This window comes from Panonychus citri, unplaced genomic scaffold, assembly GCF_014898815.1.
Source record: "Panonychus citri isolate SS breed McGregor unplaced genomic scaffold, ASM1489881v1 Contig00106, whole genome shotgun sequence".
Lineage (NCBI taxonomy): Eukaryota > Metazoa > Arthropoda > Arachnida > Trombidiformes > Tetranychidae > Panonychus > Panonychus citri.
In genome coordinates, this window is record NW_026515511.1 from 112,657 (window position 1) to 125,720 (window position 13,064).

At 31.0% G+C, this 13,064-nt stretch overlaps 1 protein-coding gene and 1 pseudogene across 1 annotated transcript; both read right to left on the reverse strand.

The window, feature by feature from the left end:
* Positions 1-1,037: 1,037 nt before the first annotated feature.
* On the reverse strand, positions 1,038-7,953 carry LOC128389213 (G protein-coupled receptor kinase 1-like; annotated as a pseudogene).
* Positions 7,954-10,989: 3,036 nt separating this feature from the next.
* LOC128389270 (WW domain-binding protein 4-like) lies at positions 10,990-12,589 on the reverse strand. Its single transcript, XM_053348807.1, is given in 6 exon segments — positions 10,990-11,325; positions 11,328-11,459; positions 11,639-12,020; positions 12,133-12,195; positions 12,292-12,364; positions 12,438-12,589. Coding segments are annotated over 6 exon segments (897 nt in total). The 5' UTR covers positions 12,440-12,589; the 3' UTR covers positions 10,990-11,080.
* Positions 12,590-13,064: the final 475 nt, after the last annotated feature.

The following is a 13,064-nucleotide window of genomic DNA, read 5'->3' on the forward strand; positions in this document are numbered from 1 at the left end:
GGAAGATGATCAACTGCAAGTGGGAACAATTTGGATCTAATCAACGTATTATTACCATGGTAGTATAATTAATCATTTCAATTGTTCTGAGTACTAAGTGTTATTCATGGTGAGAAAATTCTTTGAAAATTGGAAGACATTTTCATCGAAGGTCATGGTTGGTGCTAATTTTCAGTTCATTTTCAACGGAAGATTGAGAATGGCAATTGATTGTTATCATGCGAATACAAATTATCACCTGAATGGTGATGATTAGTAAAAGAAGAGATTAAGTAACAATCAGTTTCTTTCTTCATATTCAAGAGATAATTAAAATCATCAATTATTCTTTTGAACATCAATCTATTTAAATTAAGTTAATCATAATCATCGATCAATTTTTTCATTTTGAAACAAGTTAACTTGTTATCCTCTATCTCTATCTCTGTGTTAAAACCTACAATAAATGATTCTAAATTTAGTTACTTCCACTGAGTAGTAATATTAAATTGTTATTACTTTACATTGAATCCTATTAAAGAAAAGACATGATGGAGTAATAATCATGATCATAATTGTTACAATCATCATAAAACATACGAATACTGTAAATGGAGTGATTAAGATTAACAATAGTAAAAGAGTTGATGATTATGACAAAGTTACTGAGGGACATTTGTTGTTGTGTTTGTTGATCAACGTTGATGATTTTACAAACATTATAAAGCTCTAATAATTGAAGTAGAAAATGAGAAGAGGATAATCTTGGATTGGTGATAATGTAAAAAGAGAGGATTAATTGACCAGAGTTTTCAATTAACAATCTAACTGGTGGATATAAAGTTGTTTTCTTTAAGCAAACAATTGACTAATCAACTGTTGACCCTCAACAAAAAACATCTTCCAATGAGGTTGGAGGTACAGTTATAAACTCGAGTTCAGGCTACAAAGGAGGAATTACAATGATGAGAAGTGGAGGAGGAACCGGAAAGGATGAAGAAGATGAAGAAGATGAAGAAGATGAAGAAGATGAAGAAGATGAAGAGAGAGAGAGAGAGTTAGAGGACAGAAGAAACAATTACAATGATTGGTGAGAGAAAGAGAGAAGGTATAACAATAGATAATGATGATAATGATGAGGAAGATAAGTTACAAAGGAGGGAGAAAGTGATTACTAATTAATCGGGACAGAGATTTGGCTGATTTAAGTTGTAATATTACAAGATTGAGATTTACAATTAAAAACCTTTGGTTTGGTTTATCCTTCATTACAATTGGACATTGTTGCTGTTTGTTTACTGACGATGATTGTGATGGTGATTATGATATTGATGATGGTGTTGATACTTGATTAATGTAACTACTTTTTCTTTCCTGTTTCCTTAATTGTGTTTGGTTGTTGATGTTTCTTTTTGGACAATATTAGATTAATTAAGATAAAGTTATAAATATCAGATTAAAATGAGAGAGGAAGAGAAGGTTAACTTGTAACAGAAAAAGATAATGACTTAAAACAGTTAATGGAAATTAGAAGTAATTAACAGTGGTAATAAAAAGAAAAGAAATAGATCAACTTGTCGAGATTAACGTATTTTTTTCAATTGTTGTCACAATCAAAGGGAATTCCAACATTACGTTAATTGATGATTACTATCAACGAGATCACTTTTTGTCTCTTCTTTTGCACTTCATCACCTTGTTTTCGAGGTTTATGATAGTTTATCGAAAATTTCGATTACAAATATTGATGTTTTTCTTTCGTGAAGATGATTGATAAAAGTTCCGTTTCAACGAGAATATCTTAACGGTGTTTTCTTGTTTCTTTCTTTGTTCGAGTCTTATAACTTTTGGTAACACATTACAGTAATAACGAGAGGTAATTTGTTGAGTATAAATCACCATTAAAACCAGTTTATAAGCGTAATAATTATAACAGTAATTAAACAATTTGATCAATCCTTTTCTTCTTGTTGTTATCCATTGTTCATGAGGAAAAAAACATCAATTTGTTGTAGGTAACAAAGGTAATTAACGGAAAAGCACAAGTTCTCGATCTGATTGGACGCAGGAATCGATCGAATATTGGTAATTATATTTTAACATCAAGAGGAGTTAAAGAAATAGAGAAAAAGAAAGAGAGAGAGGAAAGATTACAACCAAATACGATGAAGTAGCTTGTGATCACATAGATTGAAGCGTTTCTGCCTCTCATGAATATTTATACAGGTATTATCAAGATTTACAAATCTCTCTAATCCGTTTGTGGCTTTAGAAAGCTGATGACCGAAGTGTGGCAAAGGATGGATGAGTATGAAGATTAATGTAATTAAAAAGTTAATGAAGTGAGATCGATTTAGGCTTTGTGTTTGTGCTTGTTTTTTGTTGCGAATCTCAATTTTCATTTTCTCTACCTTCGCATTTCTTGATTTTTCTTGTCTTTTCGCTCTTGATAAAATTCACTATTTTTTGGTTCCTTTGGATTGATCCGATAAATTGACATTGGATTACAAGTAGAGTACCAAAGAGACAGATAAAGGATGAAGAAGATGAAGAAGATGAAAGGGAAGAGAGAGAGAGAGAGAGAGAGAGAGAGAGAGAGAGAGAGAGAGAAAGGTGATTATGATGAAAAGGGAAGTGAAAGTGTAAAGCGCACGACAGAGCAAAATAGGCTTCCGAATGTTTCTTCATCGTGATGTGAACAGTAAGAAATATCATTGATGATGACGACAAGTGATGAGAATGAAGATGATAATAATTATGAAAATGATGATGAAGATGAAGATCCATACATCATCGAGAAACTGTTGGTGATGTTACAAATAGAACGAGGAGAATGAATATTACGTTACATAGAGAAGAAGAAGCAAAAAAGAGCAGAGAAGGTTGATTTTTTTTACGAATTTAAATCTCTCTATGTATTTTGTATGTATAAGTTGTTTGGATTTGTGAAAATGAAGATGCGGTGTTTTCTTTCTCAATGAAGTTAATGAGTGAAATGTTAGTTATGAATTTGGTTTTGTTGTTGTTTTCTGTGTATGTGCATGTTATGAATGTTGATTCTCTTATATATATAGAACGAAGTAGCTATGCAAATCAATTCTTCTTATCGAGTTGATTTGTTTCAATTTGGTGCTTCTTTGTAAATTTAAAGCTCCACTTAAGCTTTGATTGAAGGACTTTATGCTTTCTCCTTTTTGTTGTATAATATAACAGCAAAGACGATTATTCAAAAAAAAAGATGATTTTTGATTTTGTTGATCCAAATTAATTGATCAACATTGAGTTGTTTTCACAATTTTTCAATTACTGTTACGATTACTCAAAACATTGGTCACATGAGCTGCAGCGGTACTGGTATTAAGTCCTGAGGGAGGCTGAATATTGGCTGGTGTTGTACGATTTTCGGCTCCATAAATTTTGGTCGCTTTCTTAGCCATGTTACCAAGAAGCTCCACAGAGTCTTTGTGAGTCGATCTTAAGGGTGAAGCCATTCCTTAATTCCGATTTCATCAGGATTGGTCAACACAATTTTGGTATCTTTTCCGGGTTCACCTTTTAATTTGACAAGTATTGCATTTTCATTTTTAACTTGAACATATTCGGGTGAGATGTCTTCAATTTGATCCATAAATATGAGTTCAGGTTTTGTGTTAACAGATTCACTATGGAGTTCAAGTCGATTGGGATATAATTTACCATACCTTGAATGCCAATTCGACCCGAAAGGTCCACCAAGCTTCTTGAGGTACCCATGAAGTATACAATCAGATTCTTTCTCATCTTCAAATCTACATTTTGTTTTGGCTTTACGTTTTGTTCAATTTTGTCGGTTTCCATGTTGATGGTATCAAAACTGTTTCAGCAATCTCTTGCTGCCACCTTTCACTGATTACAACGGGAAATTTTATATAACTCTTGATCTGAATCAGATAATTTAATTCCTTTAGTGTCTTCCTCGTCAAACGAGCCAATGTCGAAGGCATCAGCAGCATTAACTTCACCTCGTGGAGGTATTAAAGGAGGAGGATATTTTTGTAGATAAACCAATTGCCAATCGATTCCTTTGAAAAATGGATGATCTTTTACTTCTTCCGCTCCATTTTCTTTACACCCTAACCTTTTATCAGTATCGCGTAAAAGAAGTCCGTCAAGGAGAGATTTCAGTTCAGGAGAAAAGGTATCTGGGAGTTCAACATTCATTGTCATGGTCATTCGGTCAATTTCATGTTTATCTTTAGTTTTATGCTGTCTAAAGGGAGAATGGCCTTTCAACAGTTTGTACAACATACATCCTAAGGAGAACCAATCTGCACTTGAATCGTACGGTGTTCCTTTAGCTAATACTTCTGGTGCCATGTAACCATGAGTGCCCACAGAAGCGTGAGGCTTTTTACGTGAATAATCACAGGCTAAACCTAAATCTGATATGCGAACATGACCATGTTCATCTAATAAGATGTTAGCTGGTTTGAGATCTCTGTACACAACACCGCGTTTATGCATATGTTCAAGACCAAGGATGACTTCGGCAGCATAAAATCTCATCTCTTGTTCACTGAAGACACCATGCTGAGAGAGATGATAATGGAGATCACCGCCATTCATAAGGTCCAATATGAAACATAATTTATCTGGTGTTTGAAAAGCGTACGTCATGCAAACAATGAACGGACAGTCTTCCTGTAAACATAGATCAATATAAATGTAAAATAAAGTAAATTTGATTGTAGTTCTCTGATATTCTCTAGCTATTCATCCAATATAAAATCCATAGAAAGAAAATGAGAAGCTAAAATTTCTCAAATATTTGTAATAATAGTACTTACACCAGTAGAGACTAGAGATAACATTACACGCTCATTTAGAGCTAAGGTTTCTCCTTGTTTCATCTTAATTCGCTTCTTATCCAAACATTTCATCGCATACCTAAAAATGGTGAGAAAATCCCAAGGAGAGTTTAAAATACATTAATATGCATATAAATACATGTAAAACTAGAGTAGTAGGTCTTTAAATGTTTCTCAAATTGATTGGTAATTTGTATTGTACCAAATAAAAGTAACTTCTTTCCAACCTTTGTTGGGATAATATACGAAAGTTAATTGCGTAAATTAACATAAATGATAAATAAATTAAAACACAAAAAAAAGGAGCATATTGTTAGATCAAATGAAGACTAGAAAAACGTATTGACAGAGTGTTATTGATTTGGATTCTTACATTTTGCCAGTATCTGCCTTCCTACAACCATAGACTTCACCAAAACCACCTCTTCCGATGATTCTGTGAACACTGAAATCATTCATGGTTAATTGATGTTTAATTCCAAATTTTCCATTGGCAGAATCTTGTAAATTTTCACTAAGAAAAGAATAAATTAATTAGAACAAATTATTAACAGTAATTATCTTTCTAAGTGAAAGTAGTTACATGGTGGGAGGAGAAGGAAGAAAAAGGAAAAGGGAGAGTTAAAAGAGAGATGAAAATTGAAGATTAAATCATCTTTAACTTGGATAATTGGAAAAATGAAAGATTCCATTTCATTTGAGAAGGTTTTTCATTTCAAAGTGAATGCTGTTGACCTTTCAGTTAGAAACTGAAAGAGAAATAATCGATCAGCAATAAAATCAATTGTTTAGATACATAAGTTAAATAATTAATGTTAACCATCAGAAAAGAAGAGAGAGAGAGAGAGAGAAGAAAATATTGTTGTGAATACATGAGAGATGAGGTTTAGCCTTAAGGTAGATTCATTTCTTACAGAGGATATTTGCAATGGAACAAGGTTAACAATTAACATTTCCATGGACCCTTGCAATCCATATAAATTGAGACATTATTTCTCCTAATTTTCTGGTGTAAAAGTTACATCAATTGATTGATTGGGAGAGTAAGAGAAACTAATTCATACGAATAGTCATTTTATGAGAGTGAGGTAATAATAATGATGATAATGATAATGGTTATGATGATGATGATGATTTAGTAATGAGAAGGCCGTGAAAGGAGAGATGGAAGCAAAAAAACTTAAAGGGTAACAAAAGAGAGAAATGATTCTAAAGAAAAATAATAATAATAAAATAGAAAACGTCAAAGGTTGTTAACAGTAAATTGTTTAAAACATAATTCAAATGGTGAACGATAAGATAGTAAAGAGAGTAAGTGAGTAAGTGAGTGAGAATAAAGAGTAAAGTCAAATAGAGTAAAGGGGGTGAGAAAAGAAGATGAAAATAAATGGTTATAAACATACCTTTCAATAAATTTCCTAAAATATCATCTCTTAATTGGCTAAAATCTCTTCAATGTAAGGTTGAAATAAAGTCACAGGAACCTCATTTCTCATGAGACTTTTGTACATGATTAACCGCTTCTTTAGGATAATTATGTGAATGTGATAACAGTTCTTTCATAATGAAATTGTCATAGATTCCTCGGGCGGCTTTCCGCCTTTCCTCTACTGTTTCCAGTTCTTCGTAGCTCTTAATCTTTTTTTTTGTTCAGATTTCATTTTGATTTCGATTCGTTAAAAGAATAATGCACAAAAACATAGCCATGAGCACAGGGAGACAGTGAGAGGGAGAGAGAGATGATAATTAGGGTAATAATTATTACGAATGACGATGATGATGATGATGGTGGTGGTTGGTGATTTTAGAATAGAGCGCACACATGGATAACAATCAACCATAAATAGTCACATGAAATTTCGAGCCATTTAATTGTAAATGCGGATTAAGGAAAATTTCAGCAATCATCGTATCCATTTTGACGTTGATGATGAAGATCATCAAAAGGACATTAAGTCAACCATCGTCCATTGTTATTAATGGTGACAATCACATGTTAGTGTTGATTAATATATATTGATCGTACGGATGTATAATGATGAACAATTTTCAATCAAATAGCATTAATTCCAATATAAAAGAAATCCAACGACGATAAATGGTTTGAAAGTAGAAAAAATATGAGAGTAAAAGAGAGAGAGAGAGAGAAGAAAAAGGAGGAGGAGGAAAGAAAAGAAAAACAGTGAGAAAATGTAATAGAAAGATGAAATTGATATTTGAAAGATGAAGTAAATAAGGTGATAATAAAAGTCGTTTTGATTCGTGATCAAGGTTGGTACAATTAATAGAAAAATTGTGACTGGAGAGAAAATCGTTGGACAAGAGAAAGAGAGAGAAAGGAAGGAATGGAATGAAAGAAAGGTGAAAATAAACAGAGAGAGAGAGAGAGAGAGAAGAGAAAAGAAAAAGGCGACTAAAAATAAAGAAAGAGGAAAAAGAAAGAGGAAAGAGGGAAAGAGAGAAAAAAATGACTGTGTTTACCTCTTCATAAAATTTTAACTGTGGTACCGCAACGTCACATACATTTTCACAAAAATCTTTAAATAACAAAAAACCTAATTTCTGGTTGAATATCTTGTCGAAGGAGATTTCATCCATTTTATCCAGGTATTTATGCATCACACTTCGAACACTGGGATCGGGTAAAACAATCTTCTTGGAGGCTCGTGCGGCTGGAGTTGACTTTGATTTTTCCATCGCCATCAGATAACTAACATCAGCCAAAACAGCTTCCAAATCCGCCATTTTGACCAAGAATTAAAGGGAATCACTACTTTACCTGGTCAATATGTTGAAAGGTGGTTACAGTTGAAATCTAATTTGGTTAACAATCGATTAGATAAACCAATTAGAACGACGAGTAAAAACACAAAAATTAAAAAAGAGACAAAAGAGAGAAAGAGAAAGAAAGACAACTAATAACATATAGTTATCTATATGTCGAAGCAAAATGAGAGAAAGAGAAAAAAAAATTCACTGAAAAAAGAATATAAAGCGACATCTGTTGGTCGAATTTTTCGAAAAATTTCCTTGGAAAATGTAAACAAACAAATTGTTCATTTTTCTCTCGGAGATTTTTTCATTTAATGTTCACGTAGAAAAAAAAATAAATTATTGATTTTTTACTGTTGTTGTTTCTTTTTATACTCAAATTTATTCAAAAGGGTTTACATTTATTGTGAGACTCGAAAAATTGGAATTGATTAACTGGTTTCTCTAAATTTCCATGTTATTATTGTTATCCTGTTGATCTTGTTTTTGTTTTCTATTGGTTCCTGTTGTTTGTGTTTCTCTTGTTTGTTGTTGTTGTTGTTGTTGTTTGTGTGTTCATTTTGAAATGAGATCATTTTTACCTTTTCGACCTTTTGTCTTTCGTCCTTTCGATTTTCCTTTCCTTTACTTTTACCTGCACCTTTGCTTTTCTTAGGCCCATTGATTTACTTTTTACGTCCCATTGCTTTTGAAGGTTTAGAATCCATTTGGGAATCACTTGATTTGGAGACACTTGATGAGCTTAAATTTGAATCGGAACCCATTCCGGAATCTTTGCCATCGATTGAACTTGCTCGTGATTTAGATCGTTTCTTTGATTTTCCTCGAACCGATGATTTCATGGCTTTACTTGGAGGAGCTTCACTAGAGTCCATAGATGAAGCTCGACTTCGAGATCGACTTGCTCGTGACTTACGTTTAGGGGCCATTTTCCGACCAAATTAACGATCAAAGTTTCAATTAGTCGTGTAAATTTATCAAAGGAAAATTTAAATCCACTTGTTGATGTTAACAATTCAAAACACAAACTTAAAGTGACAGTTAAAAATTTCGAGGTGATTGTTGTCACTTTTTAATCAATATTGAAAAGACAACACTAAGATCAATTTTCATAAAACAATCAACCTAATTGTTACCAACAAAATCAACAATCAATTTTCTAGATACAAATCAGCCTACAAATTGACCTTACATTTTTACATTGTTAATTTGTTTATCCAGTTTTTTTATTGTTTTAATTGTTGAAATTATTTTATTTTTTTATCAAAAATACATTGTTGTTGATCTCATTTTGATCATGATTTAAATTTGATTAATGATTATCAAAAAGTAATGATCTTCTCGTTGTTTTTACCATACAATTACAATTTATCAATTTTTAAATGGCAAATCAATTGGACCATGAAATTAACTTTTCATAATAAATAACTCATTTAAATCACTTCAAAAACATGAGATTCCCTTGAAAATTGATTAAATAACCACTTAATCAACCATAAATGACCCTTATCAAACTGACAATTAGTTTTTGTTCAAAATTATCGAGATCAATTGACGATTAAAATTAAATAACGAAAATTTATCTCATAATTTCATCTATGTAAACATTTAAACGATAACAATAAGATTGAGTTGATTACATGGTGAGAAACCTTGAAATGTGTGAGATTATGATTAATCAGATATTATGAAGATGATTAACATTATCATGATTGGAGATCTGATTTCATGTGACTTGTGTCGGAATTATATAAATTGTCTGTGGAATAAAAAAAATTGGAATAAAACTCAACTGAAATTTGACCAACAAGTTAGTTAGTTAAATTGTATCATTTGAATCACTTCTCAAAATTTATATTCACTGTTAATCATGAGAATACATTAGATTGTTGCTTAATTTTCAATTACAATACAAATTGGTTGGAAGTGAATAAGTATAATTAATCTATAACGTTATCCATCTTGTTAATTATCATCATGATTCAAACTCATTTAATTGTGTTTACTATTGTTGTTACAATGGTGATTTCAGGGGATTTTCAGAGTGTCAATAACAATCTAATTAATTCTAATGAGTTAATTAAAGTTCATCACTTGGTGATAATCAACAAATCGACAATTCAGTGCGAAACAAATTTCTCAAATTGAAGATATTCTCGTTGGTCTTGATCGTTTCATCGCAATTAACCATAGGATAAGGTGAGTAATTAACTAGAGAGCAATTGATTAGTTCTTACGAGAAAAATACAAGTAAATTCTAAGAATGGACAATTGGACTTCGTAATTTCGTAGGGACAAAACAACTAAATCCGTCGATAATAATTCCCTTGTGATCTAATGAGTAGCTCGACACGTTCGAAGCTTCAGATCGACATTGGTACAATTTTCTAACGCGAAATTTATTTGTTTCAATAACTTTTCGTACTCTTCCAGATAATTCTTATACTATTAAGTACAAACTAGAATAACGGCTAATGCCAAGGCCATAGTTCCGTTTCAATCAAGCGAGTGAAAAGCTTCAAGATTTGGTTTAATTGCTTAATCAGATTGTTTCTCGTTAATATTTTAATAGATAAAAGTTCAACATCAATTCGCGAAAAAAATTATAATAATAATTATTAACTAATTGTAGAAAATTACTTGATTCAATTTCCATTGACTTGGTCATTCATTGATTAGAACTAATTTTGTCACTTTAATCTAATTACTAAATTTATTCTTTGATTATAATCAACAGGTTTGGACGAAGTATTAATCCATCGGATGATTTAACTCATGCACTTCGGAAACTTTCATCGAGGTTACGAAATTTACTTAGATATTATAATATGTAATTTGATTTGATTGAGTTTCTAATAATCATCATGATTATTTTAAACGAAAATGATCAACTTATTTTTGTCAAATTAAAATTCTCTAAATGTAAATCGATCAATAAATTTCCTTATATTATTATCAATACAAATTTTTCTCGAATTCACTTTTTTTATGAGTAAATTGAAATAATTGTTGGAAATACATTGTAGTTTGATTAATTGTCTCTGTCTTCATATTTTGTTTTTTTTTCATCAACAATTTAACAAATTGATTTAATTTAATCAATGAATTTAATCAGTAAAGTGATGCCTTTTAAAATGACCCATCATGGTGACAACGATTTGTAGAGCGGGTCATTAAAAAGGGTTGAAATTAATCAATTATTTTGATTAAAAATACTAAACACAAATAATTATGAATTATAGTCCTCAAAACAATCTGAACTTGAAGTGAAATTATTAATTTTCATTTTTTTAGATCAAATTGATGAGATTTAATCCTAATTAAAAGTTAAAAATCTTCCAAATTTAATGTTACCATAACGATGGGTCATTTTGAGAGGAATCATTGTATATAATCATCACATTGTAGAAAATATATTTTCATTGATCTCGTTTTCTTTACAATTTACATTTAATTAAAATTATATAAGGTTAAGAATATAATCAATTATCATCTTCTCGTTTTTTGACATTTCGAGACATTTTATCGATGATTTTCCTTTTTTTGAATGAAAAACCAACAGGACCAGAAGATTTAGTCTTTGTTTCGATTGTTTTCTCTTTGAAATCAAATTGCTCTTCATCGTTATGCAAATGAATCTCGAGTACCTTTGATTCATCTATTGTGGAATTAGCACTTTGAGGTAGTTGAAAGTCAGGTGAAGATGTTTCTGTTGATTTATCGCCGATATTTTCCATTGGCCATAAGGATCGTATTTATATCCTGGTGCACCAATTAACGGAACATTATCTCGATTAATTCCCATCTTTTGTTGTTCATCAATTGTCAAATATCCTGAGCTCGGCGGTTCCCAAATGGTTTCTGAAAACAATAAATTCATCAAGTTACAGAACAAGTTACAGTAACAGAAACAATAAGAGACCGAGAGAGACTCAGAGAGCAATCAATTAACTATTAACAACTAATTATTGATTATTAATTATTAATTATTAATTATTAATATTAATACTTGTATCTAAATGTTGAGAGTTTAAACTTACCCAAAGTTTTTCTATTCCAATAATAAGCTTTTCCCTCTGATGTTTTAGATTCTAACCATTGATATTTTTTGCTCATTTTACTCGTAATTGTATCTAAAGCTTTTTCTCGACCCGAAACCAGAATTTTATTTTCCTCCATACAATCTCCATAAATGGAAACACCACCACCACCGAATCTATTTCCTGCTAACGATGTACTTGCCTCATCTTTCGGCATTTTAATTGTAGAGATCATTGATTTAGTTGTTGCTAATTCTTGTACTTTACTTGGATCAGCTGCTATGTCTTTACTAAACGCACTCAGAGCAGCAGCTTCAATCTTCATCAATTGTGAATTGTATTTATCAGTCTCATGCTTTTGAACTTGATTACGTTTAGTAAGCTACAATACAAATTATTCAAATGAAATAAAAAGTAAAAAGTAAAAATAAAAATTAAAACAAATCAAATAAACATATGACTCAAAAGGAGTCAAAAAAAAAACATTACATTACCTCTGAAAGCTTTTTCTTGACATTATTCTGATGGCGAAGGCCTCGTTCATGGAACTCGACACTCTGTCATAAAAGAAGAACCGATTATCCAAATTAGAATAAAATTTTCAATTTAGACAAAATAGAAAAGAAAATAGAAACAAATGAAAATAAACTTACACTCTTATTATCAGTAAACCAACATTTACAGGCGTCACAGTATTTCTTTGGAATAGCTTTCCAATATTCGGTCCTAGAGAAAAACAAGATGTTCATTTGTAATTATGAAAAAGAAAATATTGTCAATTGTTTCATCGTCTACTTACATGGTAATAATTTAGAATAAAATTAGAATTTGCTCACAATCAAAAGTCTATTTAACTTAACTTAAACTCAATTAATTTTCAGTGAAAATTTTTCACTCACAATGAGAAAATTTTTGTTGTTGTTTATGAGGATCGACACTATCGCCATCTACCGGTTTTCTAAGTACGAACGCATCATCGCAACGTCGGTGATTTCTGAGCGCACTAATAATACTCACTGAACTTTTCTTGAAAACTGAAATAGAGATTCACTCGAGATTGAGAGAGCTTAAACTTTTGACAGGAACTAGCAAGAGAACACCAAATTAGAAAATGATTGTTTCTCTTTTTTTGTTCGATAATTTAAAGCTGAGAATCAAATTATTATCTTGTTCGTTATTTATTATGATAAATAAAGTTTTTCATCTGATAAAACAATTTACAGAAATACGAAAACGAATCAACATTTGATAAGTTTTATTAATTGTTCCGTTGTGATTTATTTCCATTGGAAATAAATTTAGTGTTTTCATATTTGCTTTGGATCAACTGGTTGGTTGATTTATATAAACTTTAGTTGAAAAATCAAGAATATAAAAATACGAACTAAATTAAGAAATGGAAACAAAGAGACAATTGTTATTCTCA